The following is a 20,275-nucleotide window of genomic DNA, read 5'->3' on the forward strand; positions in this document are numbered from 1 at the left end:
GTTAACTCTGAGGCCCAACCTCACTTCCTGTCCACTTCCTGTCTCCATGTCCAGCTGTGTGGACTTCACCAGACTTCCATCTCCAACTCCTGAGAACAAAGATTTGTTTTTTGTCACCAAAGGATCTAGCCTGCAGCCTGCATCAGGTGACCTTTGACCTTTCCTCCTCTTTGTTCCAGACTGGTGGTGTCCAACCCTGCTCACGATGTCACTTCCTGCAGGTATGCGAGGCTCTCCGGCTCCGAGCTCGTCTTACTCCGAGCCCAACGAGAACGAGGCGAGCTACGACCTGGCCAACGGCGGCCGGCGGGAGGGGCCGGAGCTGACCAATGAGAGCCGCAGCCTGTCTCTGGTGGACCTGCAGGACTCCTCCCCCGGCGACGCCCCGGACGACGCCCAGTGGCAACGCCGGACGGGGCTCCTCCCCCTTTCTTTCCAGAACCCCGTCTATCACATGACGACCCCGTCGCCCCGGCAACCGCAGCAGCAGCAGACGGACGCCACGCCCTCCGACGGCTCGGCGGGTTCCCAGGGAAACTGCGAGGAGCGTGGCGCCGCGGCGACCAAGCCGGCCTTCCTCACCCAGATGTCGGTGGGCGTCGGCGGGGAGAGGGCGGAGAGGATGTCGGCCATGTCCAGCAGCAGCAGCGGCGAGGAATACTCCCGCCGCGCGCTCTCTCTCACCGACACACTCTCAGGTACGAGTCCTCGCCGTCACACATTCCGCAGCGGGGTTCAGGGGTCGTCTTGTGACCTTTGCCCCGCCCACAGGTAGTTCGGCCCCCCCTCGGCAGAACTCAGGCCCTCAGAGACGCATCGATCAGCCGCCGCCGTCCGCGGCTCCGCCAGGACCGCCGCGAGGCCGCACGCCTCCCAGCATGCTCGGCGGGGGAGGCTCCGCCTACCCTCCACGCCCCGCCTCCGGCAGTATGATGTCATCGAGCCCCGATTGGCCCAACAGCGGCCAGTCACGTCTCAGACAGATGTCGTCATCGTCCAAAGGAGACAGCCCGGAGAAGCAGCGGCCGGCTGCCAAGGTAACCTGGGATTATGGGTTCTGCTGGTTCTGCTGCTGGTTCTGCTGCTGGTTCTGTTGGGTCCAGCCAGAACCAGGAGAAGCAGAGATCCTGAGTCCAGCACGACCCGATATAACAAAACCGGGTCGTGCAGAACGGGATGGAGTTCTGCCAGCGTTCAGGACGGGAAGGTGTTGCCGGGCCCGTTTGGGTCAATCAGAACCTTGTGGTTCTTTCCACACTTCCTGAAAGGAGCTTGCTTTGGTCTTGTCTCCTCCCAGAGGTCCGACTGAGCAGAACCTCAGGGCCCAAACCGATCAGAACCGATTGAACTGGGCAGGTGTTAGAAAGATGAAATCTGGTTCCGTATCCAAAATGTCCGCTCTGGTCCAAAATGTCCGCTCTGGTCCAAAATGTCCTCTCTGGTCCAAAATGTCCTCTCTGGTCCAAAATGTCCGCTCTGGTCCAAAATGTCCTCTCTGGTCCAAAATGTCCGCTCTGGTCCAAAATGTCCTCTCTGGTCCAAAATGTCCTCTCTGGTCCAAAATGTCCTCTCTGGTCCAAAATGTCCTCTCTGGTCCAAAATGTCCTGTCTGGTCCAAAATGTCCGCTCTGCGTCTTCCTCTCATGTCCTTTGAGGCGTGAATGACCTGCTGACCCCTGACCCGGCTCTTCTCGTTGGGTCGACCCGGTCACCAGAACCAGAACCTCCGGGTTGTTGATGAGTTCTGGAAATGATTCGGCACATCACCATGGTAACCGCATCATTCAGTGAGGTCGCTATGGTAAAATGTGAGCAGGGTGTGATACCATGGCGACCAGCCTGACCGTTCAGAACCGGAACCGGGTCCGTCCGTGTGTGCAGGCGCCGTCTCCCTGCGCGTTGGACCGGACCGCCGCCTGGCTGCTCAACATGAACGCCGCGTCGTCCTACGGCGAGGCGGACGACGATCGCCATGACGACGCCATGGTGGAGAAGGTAGGGCCGGTTCCGCCGCGGCTCGTGTGAGCGGGTTCTGCCGGTTGTGACCCGGTTTGTGTTCAGTACCAGCAGGAGATCGCACTGCTGCAAGAGAAGCTGCGGGTGGCGGCGCTGCGCCAGGAGGAGTGCGAGGCCCGCCTGGTGGTCCAGGACCAGCAGAACCAGCGGATGCTGCAGGAGTACCAGGTAAGAGGCTCACCTGGTCAGGTCCAGGTCCAGGTGAGCCATGGGAGCGGGTCACAGCTGGGTCACAGCTGGGTCACATGACTCAACTGGACCGATGCAATTGTGTTCCAGGCCCGGCTGGAGGACACAGAGAGCCGACTGAGGAGGCTGCAGGACGACAAAGACCTCCAGATGAACAGCATCATCAGCAGGTACGCTCACCTGGCTGCTCACCTGGCTGCTCACCTGGCTGCTCACCTGGCTGCTCACCTGTGTCACTCGTCTCCCTTTGCAGGTTGATGGCAGTAGAGGAGGAGCTGAAGAAGGATCACTCTGACATGCAGGCTGTTGTGGACCAGAAGCAGAAGGTCATCGAGGCTCAGGTAAGCCCACCTGACCTTTCACCTGGTTCTGGTGAAAGGTCAGGAGCCGGTTCTGAGGACCTGACCTGAAGATTAACTCAGTCAGTCTCTGGAGGTTGGAATCCAGGTTTTGTAGTTTAAATGCAGCCAGAGAAGAACTTCAGGCTGGTGGGCTCTGCTGTTACTGGGGCTGTGATGTCATCCTCCAGAGCTGTGATGTCATCCTTCAGCAGTCAGTGTCTCCTCTCCGACCTTTGCCCTCTGGCCTGTGGGGCTGAACAGAGCCTGGAACATGTTTTCTGCATCCTGTCAGATTAAGCAGCTCCTGATGTCACTTCCTGTTTGTTCCTGTAATTCTTCCAGCCCAGTTCCCAGCATGCCCACTAGGGGGACCACAGCCTTTGTTTTCTTTAATCTGGCGAAGGTCAAAGGCCGGGACTCCAATGGAGGACTGAGGCCTACCTGGGTCAGTCCACCTGGACGGCCGGCGCTCAATGAGACGCTGTTAGCTTCAGACCTTTTATCTCTTGAAGCTGCAGGAAGTGAGCTGACCAGGAAACTGCTGCCAAACACCTGTCTCACCTGTCTCCCATCTCAAATGTCTCCTGTCTCACCTGTCTCCCATCTCAAATGTCTCCCGTCTCACCTGTCTCCCATCTCAAATGTCTCCCGTCTCACCTGTCTCCCATCTCAAATGTCTCCCGTCTCACCTGTCTCCCATCTCAAATGTCTCCTGTCTCACCTGTCTCCCATCTCAAATGTCTCCCGTCTCACCTGTCTCCCATCTCAAATGTCTCCCGTCTCACCTGTCTCCCATCTCAAATGTCTCCTGTCTCACCTGTCTCCCATCTCAAATGTCTCCTGTCTCACCTGTCTCCCATCTCAAATGTCTCCCGTCTCACCTGTCTCCCATCTCAAATGTCTCCCGTCTCACCTGTCTCCCATCTCAAATGTCTCCCGTCTCACCTGTCTCCCATCTCAAATGTCTCCCGTCTCACCTGTCTCCCATCTCAAATGTCTCCTGTCTCACCTGTCTCCCATCTCAAATGTCTCCCGTCTCACCTGTCTCCCATCTCAAATGTCACCTGTCTCCCATCTCAAATGTCTCCTGTCTCACCTGTCTCCCATCTCAAATGTCTCCCGTCTCACCTGTCTCCCATCTCAAATGTCTCCCGTCTCACCTGTCTCCCATCTCAAATGTCTCCTGTCTCACCTGTCTCCCATCTCAAATGTCTCCCGTCTCACCTGTCTCCCATCTCAAATGTCTCCTGTCTCACCTGTCTCCCATCTCAAATGTCTCCTGTCTCACCTGTCTCCCATCTCAAATGTCTCCCGTCTCACCTGTCTCCCATCTCAAATGTCTCCTGTCTCACCTGTCTCCCATCTCAAATGTCTCCCGTCTCACCTGTCTCCCATCTCAAATGTCTCCCGTCTCACCTGTCTCCCATCTCAAATGTCTCCCGTCTCACCTGTCTCCCATCTCAAATGTCTCCCGTCTCACCTGTCTCCCATCTCAAATGTCTCCCGTCTCACCTGTCTCCCATCTCAAATGTCTCCTGTCTCACCTGTCTCCCATCTCAAATGTCTCCCGTCTCACCTGTCTCCCATCTCAAATGTCTCCTCTCACCTGTCTCCCATCTCAAATGTCTCCTGTCTCACCTGTCTCCCATCTCAAATGTCTCCTGTCTCACCTGTCTCCCATCTCAAATGTCTCCCGTCTCACCTGTCTCCCATCTCAAATGTCTCCCGTCTCACCTGTCTCCCATCTCAAATGTCTCCCGTCTCACCTGTCTCCCATCTCAAATGTCTCCTGTCTCACCTGTCTCCCATCTCAAATGTCTCCTGTCTCACCTGTCTCCCATCTCAAATGTCTCCCGTCTCACCTGTCTCCCATCTCAAATGTCTCCCGTCTCACCTGTCTCCCATCTCAAATGTCTCCCGTCTCACCTGTCTCCCATCTCAAATGTCTCCTGTCTCACCTGTCTCCCATCTCAAATGTCTCCCGTCTCACCTGTCTCCCATCTCAAATGTCTCCTGTCTCACCTGTCTCCCATCTCAAATGTCTCCTGTCTCACCTGTCTCCCATCTCAAATGTCTCCCGTCTCACCTGTCTCCCATCTCAAATGTCTCCCGTCTCACCTGTCTCCCATCTCAAATGTCTCCTGTCTCACATGTCTCCCATCTCAAATGTCTCCCGTCTCACCTGTCTCCCATCTCAAATGTCTCCCGTCTCACCTGTCTCCCATCTCAAATGTCTCCCGTCTCACCTGTCTCCCATCTCAAATGTCTCCCGTCTCACCTGTCTCCCATCTCAAATGTCTCCCGTCTCACCTGTCTCCCATCTCAAATGTCTCCCGTCTCACCTGTCTCCCATCTCAAATGTCTCCTGTCTCACCTGTCTCCCATCTCAAATGTCTCCTGTCTCACCTGTCTCCCATCTCAAATGTCTCACCTGTCTCACCTGTCTCCCATCTCAAATGTCTCCCGTCTCACCTGTCTCCCATCTCAAATGTCTCCCGTCTCACCTGTCTCCCATCTCAAATGTCTCCTGTCTCACCTGTCTCCCATCTCAAATGTCTCCTGTCTCACCTGTCTCCCATCTCAAATGTCTCCCGTCTCACCTGTCTCCCATCTCAAATGTCTCCTGTCTCACCTGTCTCCCATCTCAAATGTCTCCCGTCTCACCTGTCTCCCATCTCAAATGTCTCCTGTCTCACCTGTCTCCCATCTCAAATGTCTCCTGTCTCACCTGTCTCCCATCTCAAATGTCTCCTGTCTCACCTGTCTCCCATCTCAAATGTCTCCTGTCTCACATGTCTCCCATCTCAAATGTCTCCCGTCTCACCTGTCTCCCATCTCAAATGTCTCCCGTCTCACCTGTCTCCCATCTCAAATGTCTCCCGTCTCACCTGTCTCCCATCTCAAATGTCTCCCGTCTCACCTGTCTCCCATCTCAAATGTCTCCTGTCTCCCATCTCAAATGTCTCCCGTCTCACCTGTCTCCCATCTCAAATGTCTCCCGTCTCACCTGTCTCCCATCTCAAATGTCTCCTGTCTCACCTGTCTCCCATCTCAAATGTCTCCTGTCTCACCTGTCTCCCATCTCAATGTCTCCCGTCTCACCTGTCTCCCATCTCAAATGTCTCCTGTCTCACCTGTCTCCCATCTCAAATGTCTCCTGTCTCACCTGTCTCCCATCTCAAATGTCTCCCGTCTCACCTGTCTCCCATCTCAAATGTCTCCCGTCTCACCTGTCTCCCATCTCAAATGTCTCCCGTCTCACCTGTCTCCCATCTCAAATGTCTCCTGTCTCCCATCTCAAATGTCTCCTGTCTCACCTGTCTCCCATCTCAAATGTCTCCCGTCTCACCTGTCTCCCATCTCAAATGTCTCCCGTCTCACCTGTCTCCCATCTCAAATGTCTCCTGTCTCACCTGTCTCCCATCTCAAATGTCTCCCGTCTCACCTGTCTCCCATCTCAAATGTCTCCTGTCTCACCTGTCTCCCATCTCAAATGTCTCCTGTCTCACCTGTCTCCCATCTCAATGTCTCCCGTCTCACCTGTCTCCCATCTCAAATGTCTCCTGTCTCACCTGTCTCCCATCTCAAATGTCTCCGTCTCACCTGTCTCCCATCTCAAATGTCTCCCGTCTCACCTGTCTCCCATCTCAAATGTCTCCCGTCTCACCTGTCTCCCATCTCAAATGTCTCCCGTCTCACCTGTCTCCCATCTCAAATGTCTCCCGTCTCACCTGTCTCCCATCTCAAATGTCTCCTGTCTCACCTGTCTCCCATCTCAAATGTCTCCCGTCTCACCTGTCTCCCATCTCAAATGTCTCCCGTCTCACCTGTCTCCCATCTCAAATGTCTCCTGTCTCACCTGTCTCCCATCTCAAATGTCTCCTGTCTCACCTGTCTCCCATCTCAAATGTCTCCCGTCTCACCTGTCTCCCATCTCAAATGTCTCCCGTCTCACCTGTCTCCCATCTCAAATGTCTCCCGTCTCACCTGTCTCCCATCTCAAATGTCTCCTGTCTCACCTGTCTCCCATCTCAAATGTCTCCCGTCTCACCTGTCTCCCATCTCAAATGTCTCCCGTCTCACCTGTCTCCCATCTCAAATGTCTCCCGTCTCACCTGTCTCCCATCTCAAATGTCTCCTGTCTCACCTGTCTCCCATCTCAAATGTCTCCCGTCTCACCTGTCTCCCATCTCAAATGTCTCCTGTCTCACCTGTCTCCCATCTCAAATGTCTCCTGTCTCACCTGTCTCCCATCTCAAATGTCTCCCGTCTCACCTGTCTCCCATCTCAAATGTCTCCCGTCTCACCTGTCTCCCATCTCAAATGTCTCCCGTCTCACCTGTCTCCCATCTCAAATGTCTCCCGTCTCACCTGTCTCCCATCTCAAATGTCTCCCGTCTCACCTGTCTCCCATCTCAAATGTCTCCTGTCTCACCTGTCTCCCATCTCAAATGTCTCCCGTCTCACCTGTCTCCCATCTCAAATGTCTCCCGTCTCACCTGTCTCCCATCTCAAATGTCTCCTGTCTCACCTGTCTCCCATCTCAAATGTCTCCTGTCTCACCTGTCTCCCATCTCAAATGTCTCCCGTCTCACCTGTCTCCCATCTCAAATGTCTCCCGTCTCACCTGTCTCCCATCTCAAATGTCTCCCGTCTCACCTGTCTCCCATCTCAAATGTCTCCTGTCTCACCTGTCTCCCATCTCAAATGTCTCCTGTCTCACCTGTCTCCCATCTCAAATGTCTCCCGTCTCACCTGTCTCCCATCTCAAATGTCTCCCGTCTCACCTGTCTCCCATCTCAAATGTCTCCCGTCTCACCTGTCTCCCATCTCAAATGTCTCCTGTCTCACCTGTCTCCCATCTCAAATGTCTCCCGTCTCACCTGTCTCCCATCTCAAATGTCTCCTGTCTCACCTGTCTCCCATCTCAAATGTCTCCTGTCTCACCTGTCTCCCATCTCAAATGTCTCCCGTCTCACCTGTCTCCCATCTCAAATGTCTCCCGTCTCACCTGTCTCCCATCTCAAATGTCTCCCGTCTCACCTGTCTCCCATCTCAAATGTCTCCCGTCTCACCTGTCTCCCATCTCAAATGTCTCCCGTCTCACCTGTCTCCCATCTCAAATGTCTCCTGTCTCACCTGTCTCCCATCTCAAATGTCTCCTGTCTCACCTGTCTCCCATCTCAAATGTCTCACCTGTCTCACCTGTCTCCCATCTCAAATGTCTCCCGTCTCACCTGTCTCCCATCTCAAATGTCTCCCGTCTCACCTGTCTCCCATCTCAAATGTCTCCTGTCTCACCTGTCTCCCATCTCAAATGTCTCCTGTCTCACCTGTCTCCCATCTCAAATGTCTCCCGTCTCACCTGTCTCCCATCTCAAATGTCTCCTGTCTCACCTGTCTCCCATCTCAAATGTCTCCCGTCTCACCTGTCTCCCATCTCAAATGTCTCCTGTCTCACCTGTCTCCCATCTCAAATGTCTCCTGTCTCACCTGTCTCCCATCTCAAATGTCTCCTGTCTCACCTGTCTCCCATCTCAAATGTCTCCTGTCTCACATGTCTCCCATCTCAAATGTCTCCCGTCTCACCTGTCTCCCATCTCAAATGTCTCCCGTCTCACCTGTCTCCCATCTCAAATGTCTCCCGTCTCACCTGTCTCCCATCTCAAATGTCTCCCGTCTCACCTGTCTCCCATCTCAAATGTCTCCTGTCTCCCATCTCAAATGTCTCCCGTCTCACCTGTCTCCCATCTCAAATGTCTCCCGTCTCACCTGTCTCCCATCTCAAATGTCTCCTGTCTCACCTGTCTCCCATCTCAAATGTCTCCTGTCTCACCTGTCTCCCATCTCAAATGTCTCCCGTCTCACCTGTCTCCCATCTCAAATGTCTCCTGTCTCACCTGTCTCCCATCTCAAATGTCTCCTGTCTCACCTGTCTCCCATCTCAAATGTCTCCCGTCTCACCTGTCTCCCATCTCAAATGTCTCCTGTCTCACCTGTCTCCCATCTCAAATGTCTCCCGTCTCACCTGTCTCCCATCTCAAATGTCTCCCGTCTCACCTGTCTCCCATCTCAAATGTCTCCTGTCTCACCTGTCTCCCATCTCAAATGTCTCCCGTCTCACCTGTCTCCCATCTCAAATGTCTCCTGTCTCACCTGTCTCCCATCTCAAATGTCTCCTGTCTCACCTGTCTCCCATCTCAAATGTCTCCCGTCTCACCTGTCTCCCATCTCAAATGTCTCCTGTCTCACCTGTCTCCCATCTCAAATGTCTCCCGTCTCACCTGTCTCCCATCTCAAATGTCTCCCGTCTCACCTGTCTCCCATCTCAAATGTCTCCTGTCTCACCTGTCTCCCATCTCAAATGTCTCCTGTCTCACCTGTCTCCCATCTCAAATGTCTCCCGTCTCACCTGTCTCCCATCTCAATGTCTCCCGTCTCACCTGTCTCCCATCTCAAATGTCTCCCGTCTCACCTGTCTCCCATCTCAAATGTCTCCTGTCTCACCTGTCTCCCATCTCAAATGTCTCCTGTCTCACCTGTCTCCCATCTCAAATGTCTCCTGTCTCACCTGTCTCCCATCTCAAATGTCTCCTGTCTCACCTGTCTCCCATCTCAAATGTCTCCCGTCTCACCTGTCTCCCATCTCAAATGTCTCCTGTCTCACCTGTCTCCCATCTCAAATGTCTCCCGTCTCACCTGTCTCCCATCTCAAATGTCTCCTGTCTCACCTGTCTCCCATCTCAAATGTCTCCTGTCTCACCTGTCTCCCATCTCAAATGTCTCCTGTCTCACCTGTCTCCATCTCAAATGTCTCCCGTCTCACCTGTCTCCCATCTCAAATGTCTCCTGTCTCACCTGTCTCCCATCTCAAATGTCTCCCGTCTCACCTGTCTCCCATCTCAAATGTCTCCCGTCTCACCTGTCTCCCATCTCAAATGTCTCCTGTCTCACCTGTCTCCCATCTCAAATGTCTCCTGTCTCACCTGTCTCCCATCTCAAATGTCTCCCGTCTCACCTGTCTCCCATCTCAAATGTCTCCTGTCTCACCTGTCTCCCATCTCAAATGTCTCCTGTCTCACCTGTCTCCCATCTCAAATGTCTCCCGTCTCACCTGTCTCCCATCTCAAATGTCTCCTGTCTCACCTGTCTCCCATCTCAAATGTCTCCCGTCTCACCTGTCTCCCATCTCAAATGTCTCCGTCTCACCTGTCTCCCATCTCAAATGTCTCCTGTCTCACCTGTCTCCCATCTCAAATGTCTCCCGTCTCACCTGTCTCCCATCTCAAATGTCTCCTGTCTCACCTGTCTCCCATCTCAAATGTCTCCTGTCTCACCTGTCTCCCATCTCAAATGTCTCCCGTCTCACCTGTCTCCCATCTCAATGTCTCCTGTCTCACCTGTCTCCCATCTCAAATGTCTCCCGTCTCACCTGTCTCCCATCTCAAATGTCTCCCGTCTCACCTGTCTCCCATCTCAAATGTCTCCTGTCTCACCTGTCTCCCATCTCAAATGTCTCCTGTCTCACCTGTCTCCCATCTCAAATGTCTCCCGTCTCACCTGTCTCCCATCTCAAATGTCTCCCGTCTCACCTGTCTCCCATCTCAAATGTCTCCCGTCTCACCTGTCTCCCATCTCAAATGTCTCCTGTCTCACCTGTCTCCCATCTCAAATGTCTCCCGTCTCACCTGTCTCCCATCTCAAATGTCTCCCGTCTCACCTGTCTCCCATCTCAAATGTCTCCTGTCTCACCTGTCTCCCATCTCAAATGTCTCCTGTCTCACCTGTCTCCCATCTCAAATGTCTCCCGTCTCACCTGTCTCCCATCTCAAATGTCTCCCGTCTCACCTGTCTCCCATCTCAAATGTCACCTGTCTCCCATCTCAAATGTCTCCTGTCTCACCTGTCTCCCATCTCAAATGTCTCCTGTCTCACCTGTCTCCCATCTCAAATGTCTCCTGTCTCACCTGTCTCCCATCTCAAATGTCTCCTGTCTCACCTGTCTCCCATCTCAAATGTCTCCCGTCTCACCTGTCTCCCATCTCAAATGTCTCCTGTCTCACCTGTCTCCCATCTCAAATGTCTCCCGTCTCACCTGTCTCCCATCTCAAATGTCTCCTGTCTCACCTGTCTCCCATCTCAAATGTCTCCTGTCTCACCTGTCTCCCATCTCAAATGTCTCCTGTCTCACCTGTCTCCCATCTCAAATGTCTCCCGTCTCACCTGTCTCCATCTCAAATGTCTCCTGTCTCACCTGTCTCCCATCTCAAATGTCTCCCGTCTCACCTGTCTCCCATCTCAAATGTCTCCTGTCTCACCTGTCTCCCATCTCAAATGTCTCCTGTCTCACCTGTCTCCCATCTCAAATGTCTCCCGTCTCACCTGTCTCCCATCTCAAATGTCTCCCGTCTCACCTGTCTCCCATCTCAAATGTCTCCTGTCTCACCTGTCTCCCATCTCAAATGTCTCCTGTCTCACCTGTCTCCCATCTCAAATGTCTCCTGTCTCCCATCTCAAATGTCTCCTGTCTCACCTGTCTCCCATCTCAAATGTCTCCCGTCTCACCTGTCTCCCATCTCAAATGTCTCCTGTCTCACCTGTCTCCCATCTCAAATGTCTCCTGTCTCACCTGTCTCCCATCTCAAATGTCTCCTGTCTCACCTGTCTCCCATCTCAAATGTCTCCTGTCTCACATGTCTCCCATCTCAAATGTCTCCCGTCTCACCTGTCTCCCATCTCAAATGTCTCCCGTCTCACCTGTCTCCCATCTCAAATGTCTCCCGTCTCACCTGTCTCCCATCTCAAATGTCTCCCGTCTCACCTGTCTCCCATCTCAAATGTCTCCTGTCTCCCATCTCAAATGTCTCCCGTCTCACCTGTCTCCCATCTCAAATGTCTCCCGTCTCACCTGTCTCCCATCTCAAATGTCTCCTGTCTCACCTGTCTCCCATCTCAAATGTCTCCTGTCTCACCTGTCTCCCATCTCAAATGTCTCCCGTCTCACCTGTCTCCCATCTCAAATGTCTCCTGTCTCACCTGTCTCCCATCTCAAATGTCTCCTGTCTCACCTGTCTCCCATCTCAAATGTCTCCCGTCTCACCTGTCTCCCATCTCAAATGTCTCCTGTCTCACCTGTCTCCCATCTCAAATGTCTCCCGTCTCACCTGTCTCCCATCTCAAATGTCTCCCGTCTCACCTGTCTCCCATCTCAAATGTCTCCTGTCTCACCTGTCTCCCATCTCAAATGTCTCCCGTCTCACCTGTCTCCCATCTCAAATGTCTCCTGTCTCACCTGTCTCCCATCTCAAATGTCTCCTGTCTCACCTGTCTCCCATCTCAAATGTCTCCCGTCTCACCTGTCTCCCATCTCAAATGTCTCCTGTCTCACCTGTCTCCCATCTCAAATGTCTCCCGTCTCACCTGTCTCCCATCTCAAATGTCTCCCGTCTCACCTGTCTCCCATCTCAAATGTCTCCTGTCTCACCTGTCTCCCATCTCAAATGTCTCCTGTCTCACCTGTCTCCCATCTCAAATGTCTCCTGTCTCACCTGTCTCCCATCTCAAATGTCTCCCGTCTCACCTGTCTCCCATCTCAAATGTCTCCTGTCTCACCTGTCTCCCATCTCAAATGTCTCCCGTCTCACCTGTCTCCCATCTCAAATGTCTCCTGTCTCACCTGTCTCCCATCTCAAATGTCTCCTGTCTCACCTGTCTCCCATCTCAAATGTCTCCTGTCTCACCTGTCTCCCATCTCAAATGTCTCCCGTCTCACCTGTCTCCCATCTCAAATGTCTCCTGTCTCACCTGTCTCCCATCTCAAATGTCTCCCGTCTCACCTGTCTCCCATCTCAAATGTCTCCTGTCTCACCTGTCTCCCATCTCAAATGTCTCCTGTCTCACCTGTCTCCCATCTCAAATGTCTCCCGTCTCACCTGTCTCCCATCTCAAATGTCTCCCGTCTCACCTGTCTCCCATCTCAAATGTCTCCTGTCTCACCTGTCTCCCATCTCAAATGTCTCCTGTCTCACCTGTCTCCCATCTCAAATGTCTCCTGTCTCCCATCTCAAATGTCTCCTGTCTCCCATCTCAAATGTCTCCTGTCTCACTTGTCTCCCATCTCAAATGTCTCCTGTCTCACTTGTCTCCCATCTCAAATGTCTCCTGTCTCACTTGTCTCCCATCTCAAATGTCTCCTGTCTCACCTGTCTCCCATCTCAAATGTCTCCTGTCTCACCTGTCTCCCATCTCAAATGTCTCCTGTCTCACCTGTCTTTTTCTCCCAGGAGAAGCGGATCGCCAGCCTGGATGCTGCCAACACCCGCCTGATGGCGGCGCTGACCCAGCTGAAGGAACGCTATGGCGTGACATCACAGAGGAACGGCCTGTCTCCTAGCAACACGTCGTCTCTGCAGATCACGGAGAACGGCGAGTTTCGTAACTCTGGCAACTGCTGAGAAACTAAGCTGTGATTGGCTGACGCTGCAGGGAAGGGGGGGCTTAAAAATGGACTCATTGAAATGAACCAATCGGATGGAACAGAGACGCCATCGAATGTCAGCTTCTACATTACGGAAATGACCTCTGACCTGACCCCATCCTTGTTGCTAGGTTACCCTCACTTCTTTTCGTTTTGCATGTTCCTCTTTGATGAAGTCTGACTTCATTTCCTGTTTACGTTTAGATCTTCCCAACAGAACCAGAACCTCACCTATACCCAGCTTTACTGGTCAAACTGGACCCCCTGGTTCTGGTTGGCCCGGACCTGCCGGTCCTCCTGATTCTACAGATGTACTTAAAGGCACAGCTGACCTTTAACCTGGAGTCAGAGCCTCTTCGTTAGCTTAGCCTAGCTTAGCACAAAGAGCAGCAGCGGGTGGAAAGTGTTAGCTTAGCCTAGCTCCAAACCCTGCAGTGATTGTTTTGGCCTCTTTGGGCTTCCGTAGCTTTGAGTATTTAATTCCCATCGACCCGGTTCAGAATTAGACTAGTTTGTGTTGTTTCAGAGAATTTTAATGTAAACCACAGATTTTATTGTAAACAGTAAAAACTTTAACTTGTGATGATGATGATGATGATTAGTGCAACCTCCCCCCCCCCCGCCCCCCCCCCCGTGTGGCTTCTGTCTGTTCTGTATCTATGAGCCTCTGTTTGTTATTTATCTACAGTATTTATAAGGAGCTACAATAAAACCAGAAACCAGCCTGTCACTGTGCTGTTCCACACACACACACACACACACACACTGACACACACACACACTGACACACACACACACACACACACACTGACACACACACACACACACACTGACACACACACACACACTGACACACACACACACTGACACACACACACACACACACACTGACACACACACACTGACACACACACACACTGACACACACACACACACACTGACACACACACACACACACTGACACACACACACACACACTGACACACACACACACACACACACTGACACACACACACTGACACACACACACACTGACACACACACACTGACACACACACACTGACACACACACACACACACACTGACACACACACACACACTGACACACACACACACACTGACACACACACACACACTGACACACACACACACACACACTGACACACACACACACACACACACACACTGACACACACACACACACACACACACGGTGATAACTGGGTCATTCTGGGCTTTATTCACTCTGCTGCACTGTAAACAGGAAGTGATGTCACAGGGTCTGCAGGAAGCGCTCCAGTGGGTCCTGGCTCCAGTAGTCGTGGTTCCAGCCCAGGAACCAACCAGTGAAGGTCGGTGGTTCGAATCCCTGCTTCAGGGTGACGATGGGGGTCCGCGGGTCTCTGCCAGCCGGGTCGGTTCTGACGTAGCGGTCAGCTGGACACGGAGAGACCCGTTAGGCGCCAGACCGGCCACAAAGGTTCTCACTGAACCGGGTCCCAGACCAGAACCGGTACCGGAACCGTCTCACCTGTGGTGGCGGCCTCCGCCTTCTCCTCCTCGTGGGCCTCGTTCCCGATCCAAACGAACACCTGCCAGGGGAAACGGTGAGCCGGAACCGGAATCTGGTTTCCATCGTGATGGTGGTGAGGAAGACTCACCTGGTCCCAGGTGTCCAGGATCATGACGTCATCAGGAGCCAGGTCGCCCTGGGTCAATTCTCCCGGAACCTCCTCCATCTGGACACAAGGAACTGGGTCAACCAGAACCCACCGCGGCTAACCCGCTGGTAAACATGGCAACCAGCAGCCGCGTCGGCCGAACACACCCGGTGACGACCGAGTACCTGGAAGGTGCCGGTCTTGTTGGAGCAGGCGAAGAGGCGTGGCGGGTGGGCGTCCATCTTGTTGCAGAGCCGAGGGGCGTGGCAGTAGTCGTCCTTCCCGCCCAGAACCGCCCAGAATCCGTCTGGAACCACAGCCAACCGTCAGCGCCGGCTCTGGGCCGCCAGACACTCTACATACCTGCCGCTCACCTGGCTCCTCCCCCTCCTCCAGCGGGGCGGGGTTCACCTGCAGCACCTGGGCCAGGTGTTCGGCCCCCTTCGCCTCCGCCGCACTGCTGCCCCGCCCCTTCCACAGCCACGCCCCGCCGCCCGCCACCAGCAGGAACGCATCGTTGGAATTGAGGCAGGACGAGGACAGGCCCACCTGCAGCACAGCAGAGTGGTTCGGTTCAGACTGGTCCGGTTCACATGGCAGGCTGGTTCTGGGCAGCTTGACTGGATCCCGTGAAACCCTCACAGAATCTGACAGAAACATAAAGTGGACTGGAACTGTAAAACTCTGGATCTGGACCTTCATGTCTCAGGAGGACAACACACCTGGACTGGACCAGAAGGTTCTGCAGTGGACTGGACGGGTTAGAACAGGGAATTGGACGAATCTGGGTCAAGCCACTGGTTTTAGCAGAACTGGACCCAGTGGTTGAACCGTGAGACCCGACTCACCTGGACTCCATCATCTGCTGGAGACACCTGAGGTTCTGGTTCTGCTGAATGAAGCAGCAAGAATCTAAGAAGTTCTGGTTTTGACCTGTCCGGGTTCTGCTGGTCTCACCTCCACGGCCCGGGTGTCTCCGGCCGCGTTGGACCGCACCTGGAACAGGCGGGTGTTGGCGGCGGCCGACTGCCCGCCCTCCCTGGAGGTGCCGCCGCGGTACACCACCATTGGCTGGCCTCCAAACAGGCTCATCAGGTGGGCGGGCTCTTTGCCTTGGACCACCCTCACCTGGACGGACAAGTCACAATGAGGTGCTGGGAATGCTGGTTTCCAGTTGGTTCTGAACACCAACTGGAAACGCTGGTTTCCAGCTGGTGTACCTGAACTGCTCCGCCTCCCAGTTCGTCGTCCAGCTGGACGGCCAGAATGGCCGACGCCGTGGTTTCGTCCTGACTCGACTCCGCCCCCTGCCTGCGGAGGAAGCAGTGGAGAACAGGTGATGCCCTGCAGTCTGGAGGCTCGCCAGCAGAGGGAGCGGCGTCTCACCAGACGTAGACAATGTGGCCCTGCCTGCCGCCATGTTGGTACTGATACTGGATCAGGTAGCTGTCGCCACCGTAGAACTGACCAAAGAAAGCCGGGTCCACCAGAACCTTATCGGACCCTTCGACCCTCCAGATCTGCAGACAGACAAACGGTTGGCTGCTCCCACGTCCGAAACAGGAAGTCTCCAAGCTGACACAGGAAGTTTTCTGTGTGTTCGATCACATTACGAGGAAGTCGGTTCTGACTCGAGTCCAGTTCTTTTTAACTATAGGTGGTTCTGAATGAAACGGATCCTGATTGGTCAGCTGGTGGACCTCGGTTGAGTCATATTTCTCCTGTCCATCGATCCAGTGGACCAGAATCAGAACAACCAAAGGAAGCAGAGGCAGTCCTCACCTTTTTGTCTCCGTCTCCTCGGTCTACCATCCCGTACTGTGCCGACATGGAGTCCGATTGGTGCAGCTTGGACACGTCGAACGGCACCTGTCCAATCAGAAGAGTGGGGTTTCAGACCTGTTCAGGCCCATTCGGATCAGGTCCAGAACCACATGAGCTTACCTTCTCAATCTTTGCCACCTTGTTGGTGATGTAGGCCGTTCCCATGCCAACAGTGTCTTCAGCGTCCCTCCAGTTCCTAAAGAACTGCTTGAAGAGAGGAGTCTCCCCGGACTGAGGAAGGACCTGGACCTAAAGGGACAGGTCAGTTCCAGGTCAGGTCCAGCTCTGGGACAGGGACCAGGTAACATCGTGGTGTTGACCTGGGTGTAGGGCGGATACTCCATCTGCTGGATGAATTTCTCTGAGTTCTGCAGGACGGCCTGCCGCTCGGCGCCATTGGCATCTTTACCTGGACAGAGACATATAACCTGTCAGCGGGACAGCTTGTGGCCTCAGGTGAGTCCCACCCAGTCTGTTCATGACCTCTGACCTTTCCAGACAAAGATGCGTCCGTTGGTTCCGTTGTCAAGGATAAAGCACTCGTTGGACTCCAGGGCATGTTGGGGGAACGGATTCTGCTCCGACACCAGGGTGACCTCCATGTCCCCGCCGGCGTTGGACACCTGAGGGACGGCGAACACAGGTAGACAAACCAATGGCAAAACGAAGTGACATCACGAGCCGAGTGAGCTGGCAGGGAACCGCCGCAGGTAATCACCTTGTAGAGCTTCGCCGCTTTCCTGTTGGACGCGTCGGTCTGTGTGTCTTCGCTGTGGGACTCGGGGAGGTCCGGTTTGTCTCCCAGAACCTGGACAGAGAGACGACAGGAGCGGCAGGTGAAAGTCTGGCAAAATGAGTGGCAGGCGGAGAAGTGATCCCGGCCAGAAATTCCCCCGTACTCCACACCAAATACGTGTTTGCAGACGACACCATGCTGTTGTTTTAAAACGCTGGTCCACATGGGGACGCCTCAGGGCCGCCAGCTACATCAGAAACCACATTCTGGTTCTTTACAACTGTCATGAATCACCAGTGTTTTGGTGACCTTTGACCCCTGCTGCTCTGGAATTAGAAATGCGGTGAGTTCTGGTCATGTGATCACCTCTATCATCCTGTCTGGCTCCGCCCCCTCATGGACAACCTGGAGGTTGGCCCGCCCACACCTCTCGTTGTCACGGATACTCTTAGACATCTGTCAAGTAATCAGTTTATCAGCAGGTATTTCATGATGTCACAATGATGTCACTTTGTGATGTCACCACTCACCAAAGTGGCCTTCAGTTTCTCAAATCTGTTGCTATGGGAACCAGACCACTGGATGATTTCCTGTTGGGTCAAAAGAAGGTTTAACCGCCCCCCAGGTGTCCTCACCTGCCCCCCAGGTGTGCTCACCTGCCCCCCAGGTGTGCTCACCTGCCCCCCCAGGTGTGCTCACCTGCCCCCCCAGGTGTGCTCACCTGCCCCCCCCAGGTGTCCTCACCTGCCCCCCAGGTGTCCTCACCTGTCCCAGGTCCAGGATGAAGCTGTCTCCCTGGTTGAAACTGTCCCAGCTGACAGGAACCTCTGTTGCCCTGACGATTTGGCGACCTTTGACCTGCAGTAACCGCTGAACTTCCACCTCATTGGTCACCACATGATTGAACCCTGAGGCCACGCCTCCTTTCTGTTGGACCAACAGGAAGTGATGTCATCAGGGTGCAGTGAGGGGCTATCAGACAGGAAGTGGGTGTGGTGCAGTTACCATGTAGGTCAGGCCCGTTTTGAAGTACCCGCTGAAGGTTCCGGACTCATGGCCTTGGACCTCTCGGTACTGGACAGGCGCCCCCTGCAGGAAGTCGTCCATCTGTACAGCAAGAATGGCAGCGGCGCCGCTTTCATCCTGAGAGCACTCAGAACCTGCGGCCCGACGGCCAATCAGAGAGCAGAAAGAGGGTCACCTGCAGCGACCTGACCGGGTCTGCAGAACCAGAACCCCTCGGGCTGTCGTCATGGTAACAGACGATGAACGTAAGCACCGAGGCTCAACGCCGGGCGGCCAGAGCCTCGGTTCTGGTCCAAACTGGACCCACCTTGCCAGTAGTGCAGGTCGTACTGCAGGTCTCCTCGGCGGTTGCTGGTGCTGCTCAGAACCAGGTAGGCGTCTCCGGTGTAGAACCGTCCATAGAGACTCTCAGGGACAGGAGCCATGTCCATGTTCTCCACTCGCCACACCTGAAGCCCCGCCTCTTTACCTGCTCGTTCAAACTCAGGATGGAACACCATGATGTCACCTGCAGCAGGTGGGGCAGAAAGCATCACCTGTTAGGCTTGGACAACACTGTTCTCTTGACCCCTGACCCCTGACCTGCGGCTCTGACACTCAGAGGAAGCTGAACTAACCCCACCCGCCGCCTCGCCGGCTTTAGGATGGAGCGCACCGCCCGCTTACTTTGATCCTCAACAAACATGCATGAGACCATGTGACCGTCACCATGGCAACTGCTGCCTGGGGTGGTTTGTGTTGCAGCCGATTCGGAACAGAACCAGAACCGTCATGGTAATAGATCACAGATCGGTCCACATTCATCACCAGAACTAATGTCTCAGAACCGGGTCCAGCGGAACCGGGTCCAGCGGAACCGGGTCCAGCGGAACCGGTTCTGGTGGAACCTGCAGTCTGGATCATTCAGAAAGAGGAAGGAGGTCAAACCTGATTAGCTCAGAGCAGACAGGTAACAACAGGAAGTTCTCTGTTCTCTGCTGTGGGTCCAATTTCAACTGGACCTGCTGGTTCCGAATGAGCTCCAGACTGGTCCAATTCGGCCCAGTTCCTTCAGCTCACACAGAAGAACCAGGAAACCTCTGGGCTCAGCAGCAAAACCATAGAGAGGAGACACACCTGGGCAGGTAAACACTCCACACCCAAACACATCATTCTAGTCTGACTACAAGTTCTGCTTGGTTCTGACCCAATAACTTTTCCTCTTCCAGACGAGGAACCTCTAAAAACAGACCAATGAAGAGGAGCTGGTCTGCCTGGTTTCTCCAGGTGTTTCTCCAGGTGTTTTGTCCTGCCGCTGCGTGTTGCCGTCCTCCACTCTGGGATTTAAGCGTCTCTCTCTCCCCTCACAGAGCTGCTGAGTCTAGTGAAACAGGAGACACCTGGAGAACAACACCTGGAAAACACCTGGAGATCACCTGGAGAACAACACCTGGAGATCACCTGGAGAACAACACCTGGAGATCACCTGGAGAACAGCACCTGGTTTAAACCCAAACAGGTAGAAACTCACCTTCGTGTCTGTCGGGAAGTCTTCCTCAGCTGGACTGGAGCTGCTTTGACACACAGGTGCTGAGGTAACAGGTAAGGTTACCACAGCACAGGTAACCTTACCTGTGCTGTGGCCCCTCCCCCAGCAGCAGCAGACACACCCGGCCTGCAGCTACCGCTTCTGCCTGCAGGTTCGTTTCATGCAGAACCGGTCCGAACCCGATCCATGGTTCTCTTCCTGCAGATCCTCTGGGTTCTGATAACAGAACCGGGTCCAGAACTGGGTCAGAGAAAGCAGAACCAGCAGTGAACGTGCATCAGTATCACTTATTAAGAGTAAAGAAATGGAAAAATGACAACAACAAAAAGAATAGTGGAATGAATATAAGAAAGGAAGATTATATAAAGAACAAAAGTCAATTTGAATTAGAAATATTAATGAGAAACAGAAGGGAAGAAATAATAATAATGAGATTAAGAGTAGGTCATAACTATTTAAATGACATTTTAATAGGAG

At 53.8% G+C, this 20,275-nt stretch overlaps 2 protein-coding genes across 6 annotated transcripts in view; one reads left to right on the forward strand and one right to left on the reverse strand.

Moving 5' to 3' along the window:
* The window catches only part of dab2ipa (DAB2 interacting protein a), a 48,158-nt gene extending 34,412 nt beyond the window's left edge, over positions 1 to 13,746 (forward strand). Inside the window, 8 exon segments of the mRNA XM_055039880.1 lie at positions 55 to 146; positions 222 to 698; positions 772 to 1,037; positions 1,882 to 1,995; positions 2,062 to 2,184; positions 2,296 to 2,375; positions 2,459 to 2,546; positions 12,830 to 13,746. Of these exon segments, the coding sequence (XP_054895855.1) occupies positions 55 to 146; positions 222 to 698; positions 772 to 1,037; positions 1,882 to 1,995; positions 2,062 to 2,184; positions 2,296 to 2,375; positions 2,459 to 2,546; positions 12,830 to 13,000 (1,411 nt within the window). The 3' untranslated portion in view covers positions 13,001 to 13,746.
* Positions 13,747 to 14,240: 494 nt separating this feature from the next.
* Positions 14,241 to 19,885, reverse strand: LOC129366181 (gelsolin-like). Of its 5 annotated transcripts, none has more exons than XM_055039882.1 (18): positions 19,781 to 19,885; positions 18,578 to 18,778; positions 18,250 to 18,404; positions 18,010 to 18,171; positions 17,775 to 17,834; positions 17,611 to 17,700; positions 17,227 to 17,316; positions 16,999 to 17,131; positions 16,829 to 16,917; positions 16,629 to 16,757; positions 16,467 to 16,553; positions 16,071 to 16,276; positions 15,905 to 15,995; positions 15,642 to 15,812; positions 15,059 to 15,233; positions 14,870 to 14,991; positions 14,555 to 14,762; positions 14,241 to 14,460 (listed from the first exon to the last, which is right to left on the reverse strand). In XM_055039882.1, the coding sequence occupies exons 2-18, from the start codon at positions 18,768 to 18,770 to the stop codon at positions 14,297 to 14,299; spliced, it is 2,325 nt and encodes a 774-aa protein (XP_054895857.1). In that variant the 5' UTR covers positions 18,771 to 18,778; positions 19,781 to 19,885; the 3' UTR covers positions 14,241 to 14,296. The 5 variants fall into 5 exon arrangements, with proteins under 5 accessions (XP_054895857.1, XP_054895860.1, XP_054895858.1 ...); XM_055039885.1 differs by lacking the exon at positions 19,781 to 19,885 and having other exon boundaries at positions 14,555 to 14,615; positions 14,685 to 14,762; positions 16,071 to 16,204; positions 18,578 to 19,529; XM_055039883.1 differs by lacking the exon at positions 19,781 to 19,885 and having other exon boundaries at positions 14,555 to 14,615; positions 14,685 to 14,762; positions 18,578 to 19,529.
* Between the last annotated feature and the right edge of the window lie 390 nt (positions 19,886 to 20,275).

This window comes from Poeciliopsis prolifica, unplaced genomic scaffold, assembly GCF_027474105.1.
Source record: "Poeciliopsis prolifica strain line A6 unplaced genomic scaffold, Auburn_PproV2 SCAFFOLD014, whole genome shotgun sequence".
Lineage (NCBI taxonomy): Eukaryota > Metazoa > Chordata > Actinopteri > Cyprinodontiformes > Poeciliidae > Poeciliopsis > Poeciliopsis prolifica.

Coding starts and splice junctions, on each gene's coding strand:
- LOC129366181 (XM_055039881.1), bottom strand. CDS start 18,803: ATGCTTTCTGCCCCACCTGCTGCAGGTGACATCATGGTGTTCCATCCT. Junction 16,918..16,998: donor ACGCATCTTTGTCTGGAAAG/GTCAGAGGTCAT, acceptor GTCTCTGTCCAG/GTAAAGATGCCAATGGCGCC. Junction 16,758..16,828: donor AGTATCCGCCCTACACCCAG/GTCAACACCACG, acceptor CTGTCCCTTTAG/GTCCAGGTCCTTCCTCAGTC.